At 44.1% G+C, this 24,065-nt stretch overlaps 1 protein-coding gene across 1 annotated transcript in view; it reads right to left on the reverse strand.

Annotated features, from left to right (window-relative positions):
• The window catches only part of Fstl4 (follistatin like 4), a 413,115-nt gene that overhangs the window by 384,558 nt on the left and 4,492 nt on the right, over positions 1 to 24,065 (reverse strand). Inside the window, exon 2 of the mRNA XM_046467657.2 lies at positions 20,685 to 20,820. Coding sequence (XP_046323613.1) covers positions 20,685 to 20,810 — 126 coding nt within the window. The 5' untranslated portion in view covers positions 20,811 to 20,820. The remainder of the gene's footprint in view (positions 1 to 20,684; positions 20,821 to 24,065) is intronic.

The following is a 24,065-nucleotide window of genomic DNA, read 5'->3' on the forward strand; positions in this document are numbered from 1 at the left end:
GCACCATTAAAAAGTTGGTCTTTTGAAAAGATTAATAACTGAATAAATCCCTAAGAAAGAGAAAAGGTATACTGATAAGCAACAAACCATGCATATTCAGTTTCTGGTGTCAGGGAAATTTAGTGGGGGAAATGATTTTTCAACAGCTGGCAACTAGATCAATTGGACATCAGAGGGGAAAAAAAGAGAACCTCAACTCAACCACCTCCCTTACCACACTCTATTAATCACTTCCAGATGAATTGTAGATCTAAAGGTGAGAGGTAAAACAATAAAGCATTGAGATGGTGTCATAAGAGAGTATCTCCATGACCTTCAATGGGTGTAAATGTCTTAAATAGGATGTGAAAACAGAACCATTAAGGAAAAGAATGATATTTGCTAAAATTGAGACTTCTGTTCATTAAAAGATACAATTAAAACAGTGAAAAGGCAAGTCATTAAGGGAATATATTTGCAGTCCATCTGTCTGATAAAGGACTCACTCAGAATATACAAAGTACTCCCACGAATCAATAAGAAAAAGACAAATAACCCAACTGAAAAATAAGCAAAAGATTTGAACAGGCACTTCACAAGAAGTTCAAACTGCAAGAGGACTCTACTCTCTACCACAGCACTCATAGCATTTCTAAAACCTGATGAAAGGAAATGTTTACAAAAATACAGAGCAACTATAATTTTCCTACTCTCAGATGACTAGCACTGGTAGGACCTTACTCGTTGGTCCAAGCCTGAGTTCCATGTGCCTCCTTGCCTGGAGACAAGAGTGGCTTCCTGCAGGTATTATACTTGGTTATCTCAGGGTGTCCCTTTTCGCCTTTTTGATCCTTCAGTATCCTTTAAGCCAATTCCTGATATTAAATTCTGTAAAAATAACTATTGTGACTCGCTTTCCTGATCCAACCATTCCACTCCTAGGTGTATGTCCAACAGAAGTATGTTCATGTGAGCATGAAAATGCATGCTGAGAATGCTGATCAGAGCCTGGGGTCAACAGCCAAGAACAGGGAACAACCCAAATAGTGACAGATCCATACAAGAAAACTTGACGGCAATGCAAAAGAATGAATTCTGAAATATGCAATGACTTGAAAGAATCTTGGGCATGATGGTGAACGAAAGAAGGCAGACACAGCAGAGCACAATTTTAAGATTTTATTTTTATTAGTTTCAGAAAGAAGAATCTCTGGTGATAGATTAGTGGTTAACCTTAGGGGCGGTTAATGGCTGAGGGGTACAGGGTGGCTTCGGGGATGTTGGGAATGTTCTGAATGTGTTCAATTCGTAAAAGTTAATTGAGCTCTACACTTGAGAGATGTACACTTTTTTATTTGATATGCTTCAATAAAAAATTTAAAAATAAAATGAGACAAAGTACCCCAGAGTATACACTAGAAGTTTGTTGAATAGAGGAAAGAACCCTCAGTCCCTAATGTATAGATCCAGAAAGTTCTTGCTATGGTTTGAATGTCCCCTCCAAAACTCACATTAAAGTTTAATTGTCACTGTGACAGTATAAAGACGTAGAACTTCTGAGAAGTGTTAAGGTCATGGATTAAGCATATTACCATGGGAATGGGTTAATTATCATGTGAACAGACTAATGACACAAGGATAAGTTTGGTTCGATTTTTTTTTTCTGTCTAGAGCATGCAATTCCTGTTTGTGTGATGCTCTGTCATGACAAAGAGAAAAGGCCCTTTCCAGTTGCTGGCACCATATTCTTGAACTTCCCAGCCTTCAGAACTGCAGAGAAAGCAGTTATAAATGACCCAGTCTCAGGTATTCTGTTGTAGCAACAGAAAATGGACTAAGACAGTTCTATTGAGTATTACATGAGAAGGAAATAGCCCAGCCAGGACCTAGTTTTTGAAGTCCTAGCCCCACATTCTTCTGCCTCAAAGAAAGTGATTGATACTCATGAAAAATAGGACAGAGATTAAGAGTTGGGTCTCTGAAATCAGAAGGATCCAGTCTGCATCGAGGCTTATCTCACCAGCTATGTGGTTCTCACCTTTGTTAAATGATTTAACTGTCTTCAGCCTCAGTTTGTGCATGTAAAATTCATATAGGAAGAGTTCATTCCTCATAGAGCAGTTGTGATGATTAAATTAAATAAAAATAAGCCTGTACCATGCCTAGCAGGTGTCTGGCATGCACAGTTCTCAGACATTACCCATCATCACCATGATGATCATTAATGAAAATAACTAAAGGAGAAAGATAAGACCATGTGGAGAGGTAAATAAGTTCAATGATTCCCTCAATTGTTAAGGCTAAATAAGAATTCATCTTTCCAGTACTTGAAAAAGAAACTCCCTAAAAGCTGAAGCAGAAATATACAGAACGAAATTCATTGACATAAATGACACCAAGGCCCCGGATGCATTGCCTAAGGAAGAAATTATTTTCTACAGAAGCTTCAAACCAGATGGTTATAAATGAGAGTTAGCGTACGGGCATTACTTAATGACTAAATTTCTTTAACTAAAAATCTAATTTTATTATGGTATAAATCATACTTTCTTGAAGTAAGGAATTAATTTTAGATTTTTCATTCACTGTTCATAACCTTTCCACGAATTTGACAGCCAAATCATTTTAAATGTCATTTAACCAATACAATACAACAGCTTTATTCCTCATTGTACCCTTCCTGAATCCATTATCTCCCACTATAATGTAGAAGAACTTAAGTAAAAAATTACCATTCCATAAAGCTCTATTTTACTGTGCAGTTGAACAGCATAATCTTTATTTTTGAATCAATATAATGTGAATGCTGAGTAATATTTTTCATAATCCAAAAGTCTATTGCAAATTCTCAGCTACCAAAAAGCAGTTCAAGAGCTACTGTAAGAATTTGAATGCAGATCCTCAAATGCCATCCCTAGAGCCTTCCAGCGTCCACTTCGGGCCCAAGGAAAGGGTGGTGGAGCCTTCCCCAGTCCATCATTACAACTCCTCATCCATGTTCCCAGACATACCTGATGGGGGTAAGAGTCTCACTGTCCCTTAGAGTATTATGGGGAAGCAGTGACTTCTGGGAAAATGTTGGTTATATGGGTTGGAAAAGTGGGGATTCAAAAGTATCCATGCAAAAGAAAGAAAGAAAGAAATGAAACAGTAAGCTCAGTGAGGCTCAATATGGCCAGGTCTGTGCAGACTGAGTAAAGGTGAGCCTTCCATGGACAGGCCAGGGATGCATAGGTCCCCATGTCAATGTCTTCAAGGTGGTCCATGATGACAGTGCCTCTATCCAGCAGCAAGGAGCAGAGGGAGCTCCTGGCTTCAGGATTCCTCAGGTCTCATTTCCCATGCTACAAAGGGAAGCTCACATGCTCAGTTTAGAAACCACTGAGTACAGAGGAGAGCAAGCTTTGCTAACAGCCCCATTTCTACTGAAATTCTGACATCCAACTTCTAAGTTGTTCATATCTGAATGCTCTTTTAAAAACTAATGCTTCTTTAACAAGCCTCTGTACAATTTTTCCATTTATTCATTTGAATTTTAAAAACTTAACTCCAGCTACTTTCATTTTTGCTCGCAAGACACCATTCTGCAATTAAACTCTTCACTTGGACTGACAGAATACAGCTAAATAAAGTGATGCCTTCTGTGGCATGTATTCCATTACCAGCTCCCACTCACTGAGCGCACAGCAAGCATTTTGTACATGTTATCTCATTTGTAGGGCTGAGTTAAAGGCAGAAGTAAAACCAGTGAGTTGATAGATTTCCCAGTACATCATGTCTGAGTCCTCAAAGGCAAGTGATAGAGAAGGTTGGAGGATTGCTCCTAAACTCAGGGCTAGCCAGAGAGAACCAAGCAAGGAAGAGAATATTCTGGGGGAGAAGCTGAACAAATGTGGCTCATTCCAGTCATGTGGAGCCTTCAGCAAGTGTTCAGTAGAGGCTGGCTGCTGAGAAACGTCAGTGTTTACCTCCTGCCTCGCAGAGAGAAGCCTCCGAGGCCCTAGCAACTCTCTGGGGTTAGGGACAGGTCGGTATTCTCCAGGTCCATTGGCTCACTGCCTTAAAGACAGATCAAGGAGGATGGGGTAAAGTTGAAAATATGAACCTTCATGTGCTTAGATAACTGAGAAAGTTCCACATACAATGGGCCCTGGCATCTGTCAATCAGCCCTGTCACATGCTGCTCAATCAATTAATACCTCCTGTGCTTATCATACTACCACAGACGACTAAGAACTGAACCAGGGAGGGCTGGGCAGGGCCACATAGGCAGAGCAAGTGTGATTCTCCAACACTGATGCTCAGACTCAAAGGGCATGATGCACAAGTTTTGTTTGCCTCCTATTTCCTATCTAACCACAAATGGATCAATGTAAGGAATCCAGAGCTCATGCAGGACTGGGATGTCTAAAGGAAGCTAGAAAGTTTGAAGGGAGATTTATTGAGATAAAAAAGATCATGTCTAGATGATTTTTAAAAACTATCAAAGTAATCTCTTTCACTATTAAGGTATTCCTCCACTTGACTATTTTTTTTAAAAGTCACCATGACAAAACCATCAATAGCATCCCTGTGGGTTCAACTGAAAAACATTAAGTTTTATTATGTCTGTGAGGGAGCCTGAAGCCGACCCTCGAAGCCTCCAGTGGGTCTGAATAACTAGTTTTATTAGTAGCTGCTCCCTCGGCTGCACCATGAGGCAGTCACCCAGATACCTCCAGCTTCAGTTTATACATCTGTGAAATGGGCAGATAGATGGCCCAGTAACTGGGATCTGTCTCAGAAACATAAGTAAAGTCTACAGATGCTCTGGCCAGGGCTTTCTGGTGAGGATCAGAGAGTGATCAGTGAAGGAGAAAGATATGACACTAAACAGAAATGGAATCAATGGCGATTTCCAAATATCAGATATAAAAAAAAAAAATGGGGATATTTTCAAGGCCTTCCTGAATAAGATTGGGATGTTAGTTTTCTCATTTTAAAAAGTAAATAATAAATAAAAAATGAAGATTGAGTAAATGTAAATTATTAATATTACTTAAAGCTTTATATTATGTGGTTTATTTACAATTAAAGAAGAAAAGTTAGTTCTGAATTTAAGGCAGATTTGTGCAGCAAATCTACAAAATGACAATACAAGAGGACACCAACTTGCATTTATGGAGTAAATGTCAATAACCTATTGATCCCTCACCTTGTTGAACATCATCACACGCACACAGCGAAACCCAAGGACTCTAAAGGAAAGAGGACACTTTACATTTATCTCTCTCTGACAACCTGACAAATTAAAAACTAATAAACCTTTTGATTTGGAAAGTAACCCACACTGTCCCTCAGAAGAAGTAATGACCATCTCAGGGACTATCATTAACTGTTAGCAGCTGGGGGATCTAGCAGCACAAGGGACCACTTCTTTCATGTGTCATCATTTCCACCAACACTAGCAGGGCTTGATGGAACAGAGGCCATCCTGTGCAGAGCTACTCACCACACAGAGCTGGACTGTAGCCTAGAGTACTTCTCCACTCCACCCCATTTCGGTCCATACCTCCACTGTCTCCTCCTAGGGGCCCTAAGCACACATCTCATTGCCAGGATGAGATCAGATCATTTAAAGACCTCCTGGTAAGAATACTGGGGTATGTCAAATTTTTCATGAGTCTCATGGGACCAACTGACCATCCCTAAAGACTGATTGTCTATACTTTTCCTTTTATAGGTAAGTTTCCTCAGAAACCCAGGGACACCCTGTGATGTGTCATGTCCACTAGCTGTCCTGCCCAACTAGCAAGCCTCTCGCCTGTGCTGGCTTTGTTCTAACAGTCTGTGCTCCCTAAGGAAATCAAGGCTGCTTTGCAGGTGTCAGGGGGCAGGGAAAAGAGCAGGGTCAGATATCCCTGGAGAGGAAAGGACAGGAGTTAGTGTTTTAATTATTTGTGATCCCCTCCAGGTACCATCTAATGGATGACATAACAACATCAACCTGTTTTACATAATACTCTAATCTGCCACTTGGTTTTCTTTCTGCCAGATGTTGAGCCCAGGGTGAGGTTGAAAATATTCCTGTGCCTAGAAAATTAAAAGACAAACAACAACAACAACAACAACAAAAAGCCGAAGAAACGCTGCCCTCAGGCACAGTCCTCTGCTTGGAGTCTATTTCCCAGTCTTGTTTTTGCACATGGAGTGAGGGGGTCGATGGAGATGATGTGATATAAACATACAAAACATTCTAGAGTCCAGGAGTGCTGGGGGAGAAGGTGAACCAGCTGGGGCCATCCACTGCAGGCCAGGCTGGGCAGCATCCTGCATGGGTAAGCGTTCAGCGAGTAGACACTGCCATTTCTAAGGCCACTGCTGGTTCTAACTCTGGTGCCACAACTGCAGAGGGGAGGAGATGGAACTGGTCATGCTCAGGTGGGAGCATGGCATTCATCTGTTCAGGAGAGTTTAGTCCCTCTTGCCACCAAGCAAGCCTTCCTCTCTAGCTTCATCTGTCGAGTGCTGTGCTGAGCCCTCCTGACATGGCCCTCCCTCAGCCTCACAGCCCTTGGAATTAGCTCTGACTCCTTCCGGCTCCCACACTTCCACTATGCATGACTTATCCTCAGGACTTGGTGATTTTTGATTGTTGTCTGGCTAAATAATTGGTATGGGCGCCCAAGGGCATCTGCTTATGTATGAGGAGATACCCCCCATGCTTTGATTAGAAGGCACTTTCATTGTGCTACTATAACACTTATATTAAAAATGGAACTTAGAGGAGTTTAAATTAAATGAGTTATATTTAATTAAAAAGCCTCGAAGGCACAATAAGGGTTTTTTCCAATTTTCTTTTATAACAGGATCATAAGGAAGAAAGGCCCCAGTGGTCAGCAGAGGTGGGCTGATATTTATTTGGTACCTGGCCCATCTGAGGATCCAGAGAAGAATGGCAGCTTTCTTCCCTATCCTCTCCCTGGGCCTTAGGTGGGAGACTCCATAAGCTTTGGTCTCCTCATCTGAGGATGAGATTGGGGCAGTGCCTCTATGATTATGTAGAGGTCAAAATGAAGCAACAGGCAGAGAGCACGCGGTGTCACTGCTGGTTGGAGAAACACCTCAGCCTTGGCCACCTACGGCTCCCAGGAGGGGCCTTGTGCTTGGGGCAAAAGCACATAGATACTTTGTCCCCACAGCCTGAACCAACTCTCTCCTTGAGACTGGTCTTGTGTCTTCATTTCCTCTATAGCTAACCCAGTGGTTCTCAAACAGACAGCCCTTGGGTAATGCTGGGCATACCCAAGCATGGTGTCCCTGGCACTGGGCACAGAAGCCAGCCTCAAAGAGGTGCTCCTTAATGTTTCTGGGCCTCTGGGACATGGAAGGACCTGCTCCTTCTGCCAGTGGCCAGGGGACAGTGGATGGGAAAGACAAGAAAGGCTTCATTTTTTTGTCCAGGGTTGACCTGTGAATCACATCAACACTGAACCAGGCTGCTCCCCTACAACTCTTTTGAACTCAATCCAGGCTGTCACCTGTGACTTTCTCTTATCCTTTTAGGCTACCCACTGGCTTGTTTGCTCCAATCTACTTAGATGCCAGGATTCATGTATCCAGGGTGTACCTGTCAGTCCACAGAGCTGGCCCCCTCTCCTCACTCCTGTGGGGCTCTGAGCACTCACTGTGCTCATCCATAGAGCAGTGGCTGTAACTTCCTGCTCCTTCTGGTCACCTCAGCTCCATTCACACACCCAGAGATGTTGGCAAGCCCTGAAAGAGCCCCATTACACACTATCTCACCACCTGGTCTAGCCATGCTTGGTGCCCATTGTGTGTGGGGTGAGTCCCACTCTTGCCTCTGGGGAGGAGTCCTTTCTCCATGATAGCAACTCCATAGGAGGCTGGCCTTCAGCTTAGCGCCACCCCTTGCTCTCTCCAGTGGCCTGAGGAAGAGTCAGCAAACACCAGCACTTTCCCACTGCAGGGCCTGACCCTCCCAACAACTTTATCGGACAGTAAGTAACATGGTTGCTGATGCTGGGCATTTTCCTTCCTTACAGCCAAGGCACAGGGCATCACTTCTGAAAGGGAGACTGCATTTTCAACTCTCTGGAACTTCTCAGGGCACCAAACTGTCAAACTTAGGTCTCCACCCAGAGTCAGCACATACTTTCCTGTGCACAGACACAGCGATGGTCTGGTCAGGCCCTGCCCCACATAAAGGCAATAGCTATAAAGTCCCCACTGACACCCTTGAAAAAGTACAAGGACATTCCCAAGGGGTTTCAGTAGCTTTCCAGGAGCCCTTCCCCATAGTGTGAGAGGATAAGCTGTATGTGTGTGTGTGTGTGTGTACAAGCCTGTGTGCAGGGGAGGAGGGCGAGTAGGGGCAGGGCTCACCCCTTCCCACTAGGAAGGTCAAGAGGCTATACACAGTCTGGCCCCAGGAAGCTACCTAAAGTTTTGCTGCCTTCCAGCTGATGGGGTGCCTCCTCTGATCATGTTGCCTGCTTTGGCCTCTCAAAGATCAGTGGCATTAATGTCCTTTTCCTAGCCCCCCAAGTATGGACTGGGGGTAAAAGCATTGGATTGATGTTAGAAGCACAAGCCCAGTGGTGGGAAACCAGATGCAAACTCTGCTCCACCACTTGGTATAGGGGAGACCCCTACCAGTTCATATTGTCCTCAAGCCTCAGTTTCCCTATCTGCAAAGTGAGCAAGTTAAAGTGCCTCATAGAGTCTTTCTGAAAAGTCAATGCAGATAATCCACGAAAAAACTCTGATAAAATAGTGGCTATTTGTTAATACTCTCATTGACAACTATGGGGAATATCCTCCTTGCTCCTGTAAGCAAAGTATAAGGAGAACCATTAAGGTCCCTAGCCCTGAACTCCTGAGGCCACTCCCCTGTCATCCTCAACCTAGAGGTGGCCCTATGCTCTCTAACTCTTGGCTAGATAGATGCCATATATACAGATGCCACAGCAAAAACCAAGTTCCTGGTGGAACAAGACTTCTCACCTTGCTAGGAGCAGGGCTGAGCCTCAGAGATGAGGGAGCATCTATTCTGTCTTATCTTTCCTGGTGGGGGGGGCAATCACCCCATAACAGTTCCATTGCAATACTGCTGCTGGATTTCTGATGGACTCTCTAAGAGGCAATGCAGTCAACTTACAACTCCCCTCTTGTGTACTGTTTCTTTCTTCTCCATAACAATGTAACCCCAAATCAGCTGCACTAAGGAGTTCCCAGTAGAACCAGCATATGTGGCTCTGGATGACACAGCCACATCTGATCACCAAAGCTTATTCCCTTTTAGTCAATCTTATGGGTAGGACATGGACACAAGCTGTCTAAGTTTGCTTTGTGCTGCTATAACAGACACCTGAGATTGGGAAACTTATAAGAAACACAAATATATGGCTCACAGTTTTGAAGGCTGGGAAGTCAAAGATGGAGAGGCCATGGTCTAGAGAGTGCCTTCTTACTGCATCATCTCATAGTGGAAGGGCAAAGACAGGGTGTGAGAAAGCAAGAGAGTGAGCTCAAATATTCAAGCCTTTTATAATCGGCATTGATCCATTCATGACCTAAACACCTCCCATTAGGCCCCACCTCCCAACACTGTTGTATTGGGGTTGAAATTTTCAGTATGTGCTTCTTGGGGAAAATCTAGCACGCAAAATCTAGCACAGACCCTGGAGACAGGATCTTAGGCACCAGGATAAGTGCAGGGGAGAATTAATGGTGACTGGCAAGACTCAAGTCAGCCTGCAGAGGAGGCTAGGCTTGACCTATCTGCTAAAGTGTCCTGGGGATGAGTATATTGGCCATCTAAACTGTCCAGCTGCAGGCAGACCAGGTGAGGTGACAGTGTAGTGAGGATACTAACGAGACAGGTAGAAGAAGGTGGCTGGCAAAGCAAAGCTTGAAGATGAAATGCCCCACATTTCCTTCCTGCCAGAGCCTACACCCACTCCAGTTCTAGTTTGAAAGGACTGAAAATTCCATTTCTTAAAGCACCTGTCCTAATGGCTTAGTGTACATTTCTCCCAGAACTTTTTTAGAGACTTGAGGCTATTCTTCAGCCTCACTAGCTGTCCACCACCCACAGTATTTTCTCTCACCCTCCACCAAAACTGCCCCAGCCCTTACTCACGCTCTCTCCTCCAAGCTCCCAAGTGCCACCTGGCATGTCAGGACTTGCCCCTAGCCACAGGTAACTGGACCAGGGCTGACGTTTTTCTCTCTCTTAAACACACAGACCAGACCTCTAGAGAGAGACAGTCTAGGGCCCAGAGCTGTAAGTTCATGTGACAGCAGGGCCAAGGCCACCAACTACATAATACACTGGGGCAGCCAGATAGGCCTCACAGTTTTGTGGCGAGGCCAGTCTGCAGAGAGAACAGCCAGAGGAGAGAGAGAAATGGAGGAGAGAGATGGTGCCACTCAACAGAAGAGAAATGAGAGAAGGCTGCCAACCACTCTATGCCCCCAGCATCCTAGGGCATCCTGTGCTTATTTCTGGATGAATATCCATGACCTAATGATAACCCTTTTTTTGTACACCACCATCTTATCAGGTGATTCTTTTCCTGGCCACCAAAGGGTCTCTAGTGGGTCACTGGACAATAGGCCCAGATAGCCACCCTGACTAGGCCAATCTGTTCTGTCCCCATCAGTTGGCATGGTCTTCGGTCACCCAAACCTCTAACTAGAAGGGTTCCTCCTCCTTAAATAAACACTCAGCCCACCCAGATCCTAGACACCCTTTCTAAGGCTCTCCATCTCCAAGAGGGTCCTTAGCAATCTACCCCCACCCCGCACATCTGCTCCCATTCTCGCTCACCCACGGCGTGGCCCACACAGCTAACTGAATGCACTGTGCTGTCTTAGCAGCTCTCCATGTGCAAGTATAGAGGTGATTTCTTAAAGCTTGAAAGGGCTTCTTCTCCTTTCTCAAAATCCCACAATGAACTATCAGCCCACGGACAGGAACTTCCTGTAGAATATAGCTCATGATAATCTTTACTCAAAATACAAGAACATTTGAAAGAGTTTAGATTCAAATCTATACACATTTACATCTAGAATGTATAATGAATCACAGATCATTCTGTGCTAGTAAGCCTGGCCTTAGAAGGGTTTTTATTCCCAAGAATTACTGAAAAATGACTTCAACCAATTGGATCAGGATGGACACCTGGCTCAAGGTGAGATTCTTACAGCAAGGGATTGGACCTCCAGTATGAGTTTGGGTCACTAGGTGTAACAGGACATGTTGCAGTACCCTAAGCAAGATGAAATAGCAGTTATGAATGGCCATTCCTACCACCTGTCCAAATTCCCTGAGTAGGATTTAGAAGTTACCAAAGGACACAGTCCTGTCGGATGGAACCACCTTAGAAGAGTGGTCCCAAAAGGGTTCAGGCCCTGGTGGACAAGTCCTGAGGTCAAGAGAGGTGATTGGAATACCCATAGGATTCCTGCATCTGGAAGTATCCCAGATGACACTCAAGAGATCCTAGCTTCATCCAGCCCCAACCCATTCTCTGAGGGCTTCAGACCAGCTGAGTCCTAGGCAAGGACAAAATTGTGAACTAGATCTGCCCTTGGACCCTTGTGTCCTGAGGAAGGGGTTAGCTGGACTTGGATAACAAGCACCCTATGCTGGGAAGAGCTGTGGGGGAGGCGGGGCTACTTCTTCCTTTATTACTCAATAAATAGACCTAATTTTCTTTGGGCTAAAGTTGAACTAGTCATTATATCTTTTCTGTATTAGGAAGATCATTAACATAGCTGTTTAATCCCTCCTGATAACTCAGAATCCATTCTGCAACAGCTGATCACTCCCCCCCGCCTCCATCCAACCCTCACACCCCAGTGGTCCTCAAGCTCCCAGAAGGAAATCAAAGATCCAATCTCTCTTTAATCATGTGGCTAAGCTTAGGTCAGGGCTGAGCACACAGCCGGGTACTCAATGGAGATCTGTTGATCTCTAAGATTTAAGACACTAGGTGTCTCCAGCTGGCCTGCTTAGAGACCCATTTGGGCAGGTTATGAGAGGTCAGAACGGAAGTTCTGCTTTGGGACACAAAGACATAATCCTAAACCACCCAAGCACAAAGCAGAGGAGCCCATTCTTCATCGCCGCATGCTAATGTGAAAAGAGCAGCATATGTGACAACCAAACAGAAGAGAGCGGAGGAGGAAGAGGAGGCACCAAGGGGCATAATTTAGCAGCACTCCAATTGGAACATCTGCCTGGTGGTCCCTGTTGTGTGACATCTCCCAGCATCCCCCACATGGAAGTCTATCTGCCTAGAATGGATGCACCAAAAGTGGCCTCAGCAGAACCACAGAACTTGAGGTCTTTTCTGGGGAGAGTCTTCAAGCGTGTTTTAAATGTAAGGCTAGAAAGGATAAGAGGGGAACGGTTCTGCTTTAAGAAGCAAGCTTTAAGTGACAGCAGGGCTTGAACATGCTTAGAAGTAATCCTAAGACGAGCATGAAGAAAAGCCATCAGGAGATCTCATAGCTACTAAATGACATTTCAGAAGGGACTGTTCGTGCCACCCTCTAGCCCTTCCATCCCTTTGTGAGGGGTCAAGAGCTACTTCCACTGACCCTGAAAATTCTAAGCACAATAGAGCATTCTGACTGTTGTATGTCACAATTCTCTCTCTGAGTTTATGATGTTGGCAATGGTCCTATGTACCCACAGTGACGATGATGGCCTCTTCCCAGAGGGACAACCAAAGCCAGGTGGGCCTCACATATCACTAAAGGAAAAGCAACTGAGTCAGGGGTCCTGCCCTGTCCCTCCACATGGCCCACAGGACTTTTTCAGCCTCTACTACTTCAGTAACAAGACTGGGAAGGATATCTTCCCCTGGGGTTTCTTCTGTAAGAAACCTGCCTAAACTCTACATGATACCAAAATAAATGATAAAAAAAAATGGTTCCCTTACATTATGGATTGGATCTTGAAGGGTACTTATAGGGGTTCTGAGATTACAGTCACAAAACGGCAGCTCTGACCACCATATTCTGAGCACCACTCTGTACCAGGCACCACACGCACACATGTGAGTCATTGTGACATCTCTGAAAATGGGGCTCTTATGCCCTCATTTGACTCGTGGCTAACCTGAGGGTTGCGGACAGGAAGTGACCCTCAGCCGCACACTGGCAAAGGAAGAAGCAGATGAGAGCCACTGGCTCTGTGACTCGAGGGTACCCTGAGGCAAAGGCAATACTGGGGACTCCTTGGGTGGGCAGGCAGCTTGTTTAGTAGGGGATTCAGTCTCAGCAGGAAAAGCCAGCTAGGGCCTTGTTGAAAATGATAACCAATAGCCTGGAGGAGAAAGTGGGCACAGAGAACATCCAGGGTGAGGGTCACCAGGAGGGGAGGACACAGCAGCCACTTCTTCCTAGAGCTGCAGAGCTTCCCGTGTCAGGCACTGTGACAGGAGCCAGTCCGCCAGCAGCGGAGCAGCCACCACAAGCACAGAGGAATCTGAGCAGAGCGGGGAGAGAAAGTGTACCAGAAGAGCAGGCGGAGTTCTGGAGGTCCAGGCCCTCACCAGGGGTGAAGCGAATGTGGGCATTGTAGTGCCTGTCCCCTCAGAGACTGAATGTTTCCCAAACAGGTGGTAAACGGACGAGCAGGGGTGATTCCCAGAGCCACTTGGCAGGATAAATTCCCTTTGCAACTCTTAAAGAGCGCGTGCACACACACACACACACGCGTGCACACACACACACACACACACACCACACTCCTCTCTCTCTTTTTCTCTCACAATCCAGACCCCAAATAATATGAAAACTCAAACTTTCAAGCACTTTAACAAAGGCAACAACATCAGCTTTCATCTGGCTAAGACTTCCAGAAGGATTTTGGTTTGGATGCAAGGCCTTCTTGGAAAGCAGAGGAACAGGAAAAACTAAGGGCTCCATCTCGAGTTGTGGCCACAGCCGTCACCCAGAACCCCCACAGCCAGAGGGGAGAGAACTCTCTCACATGGTGCACCCCCCTGCCCCCCTCCCCACCACCATCCAACACCAGCCTGCCATCCACACTGGTTCTGCCTGCTCCTTCCCTGGGCAGAGTCAGGCTGCAAAAAACCCTTGGGTTGAGGGAAGACCTGAGCCCCACAAGCCACCAGCCTCGCTCCTAGTTTTCCTATCACTGAAGGAGTAAAGCTAAGCTGCTTTTTATTAGAAGGACACAGCTGGGGTTGCGTGTGCTCCAGGCCTTTGGAAATGCCTCAGGCTGAAAGGCACATGGTCACCTTCCCAGAAACTGAGGCCCAGTCAGATGGCTTCTCAGCCACTTAGCTTCCTCCACCCAATACTAATGTGCCAACCCCCGCCCCCCCCCTGCACTCTCCTCAGGTGTCACATGCTCAGAGCACATCATCCCATGTCCTCCATTTCTGGAGCCAGTAGCCTCCACCTCCTACATGGCTAGTGACAAGACAAGGCCCAGGAACCTCATAACAGAGACCACAGCAGCAGAGGCAGAAGGACAACAGCTCTGGTCTGATAGGACAAAAAGCCGAGCCCGCCAGTTGGGAGCCTGTTAGAGTCTGTCTGATACAATGTGACATTCGCTTCTCTCTAAATGGGAAGCAGAGCCATCACCCACAAGTCACGGGGGATAAATCAAGCAGATGATTGGGGCTTGGCAGATCTGATGCTCCCCACTCTCTGACAAATGGAGATTGTAGCCCCATCATCCACGCAGGCCCTGATGTCCTGATTAGGAGTCTAGGAAGCTTCCTAAAGGAGATGGATTATTTAGCAGCAGAGGCATACATAGTTAGACGAGTAAATGCTAAATTTAGAGGAAGAAAAATAATGCTTTTCTGTGAACTCATAATGCTTATTTTCCTGGGTCACAGAATTTTTCAAGGCCAATTAAAACTCTGTCAACTATGATCTCAAAATACTAAAAGAACACACAGTCTGCTAATTGGCACAGAGTTTGGAAGGGCCTGTTGGGAACAGAGATAAAGGAGAAATACCCAACACAAAAAATGTAAGATTGTAACTTCCTCTGCCCAAGAATAAAATGTGAGACCTAAAAACAAGACCACCAGACATGGTGATCTCCGAAGCGCCTGGCCAAGCCTGGGCACAAAGAGGTGGGTACTATGGTGGGTGTGTATTGTGAGTGCCCTGTAGCATGGGATGTGGCAACCCTCAACATTTAGAGTTACCTCCCTTGAGATTTAAAATCACCCAAAGACCAGCCAATAAGGAGCCCTGGGTTCAGAGATCCAAGATGACCTGTGTACCTGCTTGAAAAATAGGGAAAAATGACTATGGAACCCAGGGGGCTTAAGTTTTTTTACCTTTCTCTTCACCTACCATCTTCCCTCAGTCTTGTTGAGCTATTTAGCAACAGGAGTACAGCCTGCCTGTTTTTCTCACTTTCTTGAGCATACCAAGCATCATCACATTCACAAAAGCTGAAGGGCCAAGGTCAGTCCAACTAGGGTCCTCCTTCCTGCATGTGCACGTGGGAGGAGGAGGCTGGGACTTCTCTAAGGGTTTTCTTCTGCCGAGCATTCCCTGGAATGGGAAGTATTAGCATCACCCGGAACTTATGAGAAATGCAGACTCTCAGGACTTGTGCTCAGAATCTGTACTGTAACAAGAACCTAAGCAGCTGGCAAGCATGCTGAAGTTTGTTAGGCTCTGGGGCAGACTCAGGATGCACTGGGGCAGGGCACAGCACATGCTAGCTCTGTCATTAGGGACACCCTTGGAAGGATCTGCTGCCATCTTTCACCTTGAAAATGACGGATGTACTCATCTGCAACGGGGAGGTGGCACTCTCCCCACTTAACCTGAGAAACTAAAATTCTCATCTTGTCTCATGCTTTGTATGTTAAATGTCCCCCAAAAGCTTATGGATTAAAGGTCCCCAGCTGGTGACACTATTGGGAGGCAATGAGAACTTCAGGAATGGGGCCTTATTGGAGAAAGCAGGTCACTGGGGGCATGCCCCCCACCCTGAGGGAATATTGGGACTCCAGATTCTCCCTATCCACCTCAGTCTCTGCCATGATGCTCTGCCTCACCACAAGACCATGGTCCAGGGGGCCAAGTGACCATGAACTGAAGCCTCTAAAACCATGGGTCAAAACAAATGTTTCCTCCTTAAATTTCTCCTAGGGATTTTTTTCACTGACAGAAAGCTGTCTAACATACCCTGACACCAAGCAAAGTCAGCAGAGAGCCATGGCTAAGTGCTGGGACCAAGAAGAAGACCCTGCCAGGGCACCACACCTGAAGTCAAAATGCAGATCCTGAAGAACAGGATGCATCTGGCAACCCTAGAGCCATTCCACCCCGTGCTGAGGGACCTCTCCCAGAGTCTCAGATTCTTTGAAAGGCTTTGAATCCAGTACTCTTTGAGTCCAGTACTCCAGTCCATACAGTAGTGCTTAGGAAAGGCAATACTACAGAAATACATGAGAGATGCTTGTAGGCCAGAGCTGCAGGTGAGATGTAAGAGCACACCAAGCACCCAGCATGAACCCATCTGTTCACAGGCAGGAGGGAGCTTCTTTTCATGCCCATAGACAGGCTGAGCACAAGGGTGATTCAAGACACTCAGGGGTGGACCTCAAACCTCACAGACCACCAGCAATTCTACCCCAAGAATCCCAGGAAGGACTTTGCTAGAAAGGATGGGTAGCATTTTCTTAAAGGCAATAAGATGTATAAGAATAAAGAAATATTTTTTAAAGATTAATATACACCTGAATGCCCCACCAAGGCAGGAAGAAGCCTGAGAGCTTTAGGGAGCCAACAACTTGAAGCTGCCCTGGCAGAGACAGGAGTGGCACCTCTGCACTGTGTCTGGGGCCCACATCTGCAAAAAGGGTTGGCCTGTCAGGGGAGGACCAGTGCTTTCTTAGGCTGACCCCCTCATGGTTTGGATGTTAAATGTCCCCAAAAGCTGAGGAGGAGAACGTGTTCTAGGAAGTAGGCAAACCATAACTGAAGTTAACTGATACCACCTTCCATGTACACCCCTTATAATCTTTTAGAAAGTTTGCAAATATTGAAAACGTGGCATCTGATCCCAAAGTGCTGGTCTGTAAGCCCCAAGGCATATGAAGAAAACAATTTTAAGAGAAATAAACATTAGCATTTATATTTACAGTTGCTTAGTATGTAAAAATACCCCATGGCAAGAATCATGTAGAAAAAGTTAAGTGAAATTAAAGAAGGCTGTGTAAGATTATTTAAAGATCACCCAGCAACTGGGTCAGACACTGGTGCTGGAACACTCAGGGACAAGGGGACCTGCCACAAATCCCTACCTCTCAAGAGTAGGCCAGCTCTCTGTGTCTATCACCACATCACTTCTCATGTTTTCCTGGTTCCCCAAAATATAAAATTCTGATATTGACTTTACTACACGTTCAGTATTCTTATCTGAAATACCTGGTACCAAGACTGTTTCAGATCCTGAATTTTTTTTTTTGATATTTGCATACACACACACACACACACACATGCACACACACACACACACACATACATATCTTGGGGACAGGATCCATGTCTAAACATGAATTTCATTTGTTTTACATACATATAGTCTGAAGTAATTGTATACAGTATTTTTAGTGCACCTGCATTTGGACCACAAGTATCTCACAAGGTCAGGTGTAGAATTTTCCATTTGTGGTGTGGTGTTGGCTCTCAACCAACATGTCATGTCAAATTTCAGATTTTCAGGTTAGGGATGCTTAGCCTACAGTATATTAATCTTAGCCAGAGTGTTGGGGAAAGGAGGAGAATATAATGATATTTTAGAATTTCAATAAGTTGCATCTCTCAGAATTGTTTCCTCTGATTCCAGAATTGTATTAGCATTCGAAGCTACGTTCTCCTCCTCAGCTCTTATTAAAGAAGCACTCCACCCAGCTACATTTCTTTTTATCTACATCTGTAAAATGATAAACTCCTTGAAGCTACTTCAACTGCAGTCTTTGTACGTAAAACAATAATTTAATAAAATTCACACTTGCTATAACTGCTTTAAAAGTATGTGAACACACGCACATTGGTCATTTAATCCTTATTTACCCTTAGGACGTTCAAGTAATTGGTATAATAACTTTAAAGACAAATCAAATCTTATTAATGCTTTCTAAGTACTTCAAACATCTTAATGAATATTTTGTGAGGAACTCCTATCAGGAAGAAAACACTCATGGAAACATTTCAATATTTACTGCTAAAAAAGTCAAGGTTGTTGTTGTTTTTTTTTAACTTATTTTGAGTCTCAGGTCTCGGGAAACTCTGGTTTTGATTCTTCTAGGAAATAAAGCTGTCTTAGGAAACTGCCTAAGGACTATAACTGGGTCTGGACAGTGAGTTATAGGTATGTTAATAGCTCACAGCCTGCAGGGAGACCATTCTCGTCCCCACCAGAAACAAACCTGCCAGGTGCAATAGGCAGTCACCCACTTAAAGACCTGATGGTCTAGTCTGAATTTTGGAAGCTCTCATGACCAGGATTGAGTGCTGCATTAAGCCTTGATTGGCTTTGGAATTCATGAAGCCTCTATTTTCCTCATAAAATTATTAGACACAGGGAGGAAGAGGAAAGATAAATAAGACAGGTTTCATCCACATGCTAAACTAAAAATATCAAAGGAAGAAGAGAAGAGAAAAAGGACCAAGAGTTCAGAAAGGGGGGGACCAAATGTGACAAAGAGCAGTCAAAGAAGTTTCTAGAGAAAAGGTAAGAACCAGAATTTACCTTGGAGCAGGGAAAGACTCAGATATGTGAAAGAAGGGACAGGGTGGCACATCAGGACCCTAGTGAGTAAGAGCACAGGGGACATGCATAGTTCGTGACCAAGTGCATTAAAACAAATGCCTTGCTCACTGGAGCTAAATATTTACAGAGACCATCCTATGTACTTGGACCATTTACATTATCATCACTGCATTCATGGTGAATAGAAACAGACTCAATGAGTAGAAGTTAAAACACCACAAAAATGAAATCTAGAGCCAAGAAGTATGAGCAGTTGTTCCTGCGTTTGGAAGAAACATCACTTGAGGCAGCCACTCGAGAGGTTAACAGCTGAGGGACAGAAATACTCCTAACATAAAAGTCTTCCTTCCTTGGGAGGAGGAGCAGTGGCTGGTTCTGGTTAGTACACAAAGTGTTAAGGTGTAAACAGCTCAGATGAAAAGGCCCTAGAGGTGATTTTAACTTACCTTCCATTTACCTCCAGCTACATCCCACCTTAATTGGCTTGACTCTTAATTGAGATAAGTGATTGAAGACAGTGAGCCAATGAGCCCCTACAATAAGAAGCCTGAGCCTCTCTGTAGGTTTGCCTTGCTGTTAACTACTCCACAATAAAAACGAAACAAAACAAAAACTATTCCACATATAACTGTAGGATTTCAGGGATCATTTTTCCTTTGTCTGGAATATGAGTCTAATGATTAAGCCCTTCCCACATGGGAAAGCTGTTCTCACCTGCACGTAGGCCACCAGACTCTTTCAAAGGAGCATTAAGGTGCATTCTTCATGGATTTAGATGGGAGAGATAGTGTTTCTATTTAATCATCAGCAGGTCACAAAAGCACACCACACCAACCTCAGCAAGAAAAGTGTATGCTAAATTACTTCTGAAGCTCCCCAAAGACTAAGGTTTGCAGTTTGGGGATTGCATGACAATTAAGTAATAATGAAAGAGAAGTCATGTCGTTTGAGCAAATAAGTGCATTAATCCTACTGTACACTGTGTACCGTTATTCACTCCCTGGCAATGTTGACTTTTCAAGGTATTTTTTATTTCTTGTTCCTCAGGACAGGATATAAGTATGGAAAAAAGGATACAGGCATGCATTAAGTAAGAAAATGGAAGTAAGAATGCCTGAAAAGCTCCCTGAGAATTGGTATCTGTCACTGCATACAGAAGATCCCAGTTGGTTTTAATGAAAAGGTGTAAGTCATTTCATAAGGTTTAGCACACACAAGGCATTTTCTGAAGAAAACCTGCATCCTTGTGAACCTCTCCATGAATTCATGGGGCCCACTACCCTCAGCAGGGTGAGGTTGCAGTTTATGAATCCTCTCCAGTACTTAAGACCAGTTCACTAAGCAATTAGCGATATAACCAGACCCTCTAGGGAGGTATTTAAGAACAAGTTTTTCAAGCACTTTAGAATCATTTATATATACCTAACATGCCATTAATCATTCTTATCTGTTCATTAAACCAGTCTCCCTTAGGATCTTGACTTGCCAGTTCTCTCTCAGCCTGGTTCTTTTTATCTATATACCTGAAAAGTCATCCATTTCTTTTTAAAATCTACTTTATAATTCAAATACTTCATTAGTTCGCATGGGTGTGTTCCACCAATTAGTCTGCATTTTCAGAGTTGTATTAAATATACAGAACGGCCATTCTCTTGAGGGTCTTTGTGAAAGACTAACTGTGTTAACTACAGCTTGGAATGAATTTGTAGTGTGTGAGATACAAGCCTCGTGTCTTCATCAATTCATGTTGCCGCCTTCTGTCCCCTACCACCAAAAAGGAAATGCAATTTTAATTCACACAGTATTCTAACTGATCTCAACTAAAGGTGGAAAGGAAATCAGATACTATAACATGGAAAAGCAATCAGCTGGCAATGTCATGTCAGCAGTGGTTTGAACATACCTCTGCCTGTGACTCCCTCACAGCCACGTTCGGGTTTCTGCTGGTTCCTGGGTCCATCCATCCCAGCGCAGCTGGCAGGGAGAACCCAAGCAGTGTAAGATGCAGCCAAAAGCTTCCTGGTTTCATTTTGTTCAGTCTGTTGAGAAAATGACAAACGTCTGGCACTAAGTTTTGCAGAATGCATAACAAGTCACAACAAGTTAGTACGTGTTCAGAATCAGATTAACCCGAGTTTAAAGCCCAGCACCAATCCTTCTGTTCCACTTTGGAGAAGATGCATGAGTTCTGTGCCTTAGTTTTCTCACCTCTAAAGTGGGGGCAATACTGTGTACCTCATAGGGTTGCTGTAAGAATCAAAGATGCTGGTGTCACACACCAGAACTCTGTAAATGCTGGTGGGTATGTAGAGTTCCACTTGGAAATGCCATCTGCTACTACATGGATAAGAACAAACCAGAAAGAGACAGCTTGACTACCTGCATCAGGCATGTTCATGCCTCGGTTTCCCCAGAAAGCATTTGGGACTACACACACAATTGGTGCTCAAAAAATGCTCATGAGGAATTCTGTTAATTTATGTCAACTTGATTGTGGATTACACCTCAGTTTACAAGATGATGGGCTTCAAAAATGGCATCATAAGCTCCATTATTTTGGTTTGAAAACCAGTAATGTTTGTAGTTGAATGCAAGCAATGAATGAAAATAGAATTTCAATAATCTTTAAGGTGTTTCCTGAGACTCCCTTTCTAACATTATTGTCTAAAGACCTTCAAGAAAAGAGATGGGCAATTCAAGTTAATCAAATAATTACATGGATAAAACCAAGGATTGGCTACCAAGAATGTTTAAGTTCCTACCATGTGCTAAGTAAGCACTGTGCTAGGATAATGAGAACATGGACTATGCAATTAGTCCAATTAGCTGGACTTTCTAAATAAGGGATTTTCACTGTGAATATATTCCAACCATAATTTTAGTATCTGTCTAAGACAGAGCCACATAGAACTCACAACACAGTACCCACAGCTCTTACTCCAGGAAACTTGAGGGGTTATTGATTTCCACATGCATCACACAATTTAGTGCTTAATTACATGTCCTGTACCCTGATCCTGGCTGGTGAGATGAAAGACACAGAGCTCTTTGGAGACCAACAACTGGTGTGACCTGGCCCAGGACTAAGCCAGAGCAGGTGTCTGAGTCAGAAATAACTGGGTGTTTGTGAGACTTTAGAGCTTGAGAAAGGAACAGCCTTGAAGGATGCCTACTCTAGACAAGGGGTAGGGGCTGTCACCGGATCACTGGTGCTGTAGCTAGGGCCACTAAACAAATACACTCCTGTCACATCTTGGTTTCTTTTGGCTGCCTTCCACACCCAAATAGAGCTGCATCTTCATGTTGGCTTTATGTCCCAAGTTTGAAACAGAAATGCCCACAGGGAAGAGAAGTCAGATTAAAATTTATGGGTATGTAACACTGGCCTACGAAAAGGCAAGATTGTAAGAGATGATTATCTTTTAAGAAAAGATGTCTCCTGGTTTCAAAAAGAGTCCAGAGGTTTCTGCTCCTACATCTATTTCTTCAGTCATTCATCTTTGACATCTGTTGGCAAAGCTAAGGTACTTGGGAAGTAGTCCAGGGGGCCAGTCAATGTAATCTGAAGGTCACAGCCTCAACACCTGCTCTGCACCCTGAAGACAGCAGAGTAGAGTGGCATGGCGCAACTTCCGGTGCTGCCTGGGCGTGGCCTGTAGCATTAACAGCTGCCTGGGCATGGCTTGTAGCATTAGCAGCTGGTGCCCAACTCTGTGCTCCTAATTCCAAGGCTCTGGCTTTGGTGGGTGAATTCTAACAAAGATGAGGAGGAGTTGGGGAAAGAAACCATACTCAGGACTAAAAGAGAGTAAAAATATCTTTCCCATATTGCAACCGGTTTTTCTAAAAATAAATAGGGCAACTCCCTACTCCTCATAAATTATCTTCTTATGAACACACAGACACATTCCAGAGACTGCCGATCTTGGATTTTTGTAATTTTTAAAAGCCAGCCAGAGTATCTCAAGCTAAAACTAAAAAGACATTGCTTCCTGCTTTTTTAATGAAATTTCCCCTACTTATCCAATATCAAACATTGCTCATGGGGTAAAGCACACATATTAAAAGCCTCCTTTTCTCCCTTTTCATGCCTCCTAGCCCAAATAAACTAAAAACTGCAATATAATCAGAATTTATTCTGGTTAACATACAGATGTCAATTCATGGAGTTATGAAATAAACAAGTTACAAAGTCCAGTATTTCATTTTCAATTTGCCTAGTAATCTAAAGCCAATTATGTCTGATGTTTTATTATTCATGGATAGCTTCAAAATAAAATCCTTTCATTTCAATTGTCATTTTGGCAAATACTAAATCACTTCATTGAAGAGGTACCTTCAGGGTGTTAACCAGCTGGTTTCTGAATTGTGTTTCAGAAACCCTATGCTCAGCCCTTGCTTTTTACCTGGAGTTGCCACTGGTGTTATCTGGTTTGCATTGAGGCTCCCTGTTAAGTTATTTTTTGAAGACAGGGAAAACAGGAACCAGGCTAATCCCTGAGATACTCCTAGGGAGCTTCTTTGTAAAATTGAGATCTGTTTGGCCATCACCAGCTCTGATTTCATTTGCACAGTGGATGTGCTTTAGATGTCATTTTATACTTATGGTGATTGACAATTCACTCCATCTATGGCAGCAAAATCCTAAAAATTTATAACTCGAATTTTATGACAGATCGGTTCATAAAAAGAATTAATATTAGGTCTAAATCAATTTTGATGATCTGTCTAATAACCAAATAGAGACTGTCCATTTGGTTAACACTTACATACCAATTACAATGTGTCAGGCACTGTTCTAAATGCTTTAGAGGTACTAACTCACAATCCTCTTTTTCTACTCCATGAGGAGGGCAATGATTATCTCCCGTTCTGATGACAGAGGAAACATGATGACAGTAAGGTTAAGTACTCTGTCCAAGCAATGTGGCAAATAAGTGGCAGTGTTGAGATTCCAAGCCAGGCAGGTGGACCATGGTCCATACTCTTAACCCCCATCCTATGCTGCCTCTCGACCCTTAGCAATATTTTATCTTGATAAATAGTTGTTTTGGGTGTGATGAGGAAAATCTATATAAAGCAAGATTGGCAGCTCTGAGTCCCCAGTCTCTCCTTGCTTTTGAAATCTGCCAAGACCTGACCTCCTCGAGTTAGCATGGCTCTACTCAAGGCAGAGCAAGGGGAAAGAGCCAAATTGTCGTCCTGCCCCAGGGCAGGGGCCACTTGGTACACACTCCTCATTGCTGCTTTATTTATAGGCCAAGAAAAAAAATGTAATTAAAAA

This window comes from Marmota monax, unplaced genomic scaffold (assembly GCF_021218885.2).
Source record: "Marmota monax isolate L192 unplaced genomic scaffold, Marmota_monax_Labrador192_F-V1.1 WCK01_AAM20220418_F8-fsc00199, whole genome shotgun sequence".
NCBI lineage: Eukaryota > Metazoa > Chordata > Mammalia > Rodentia > Sciuridae > Marmota > Marmota monax.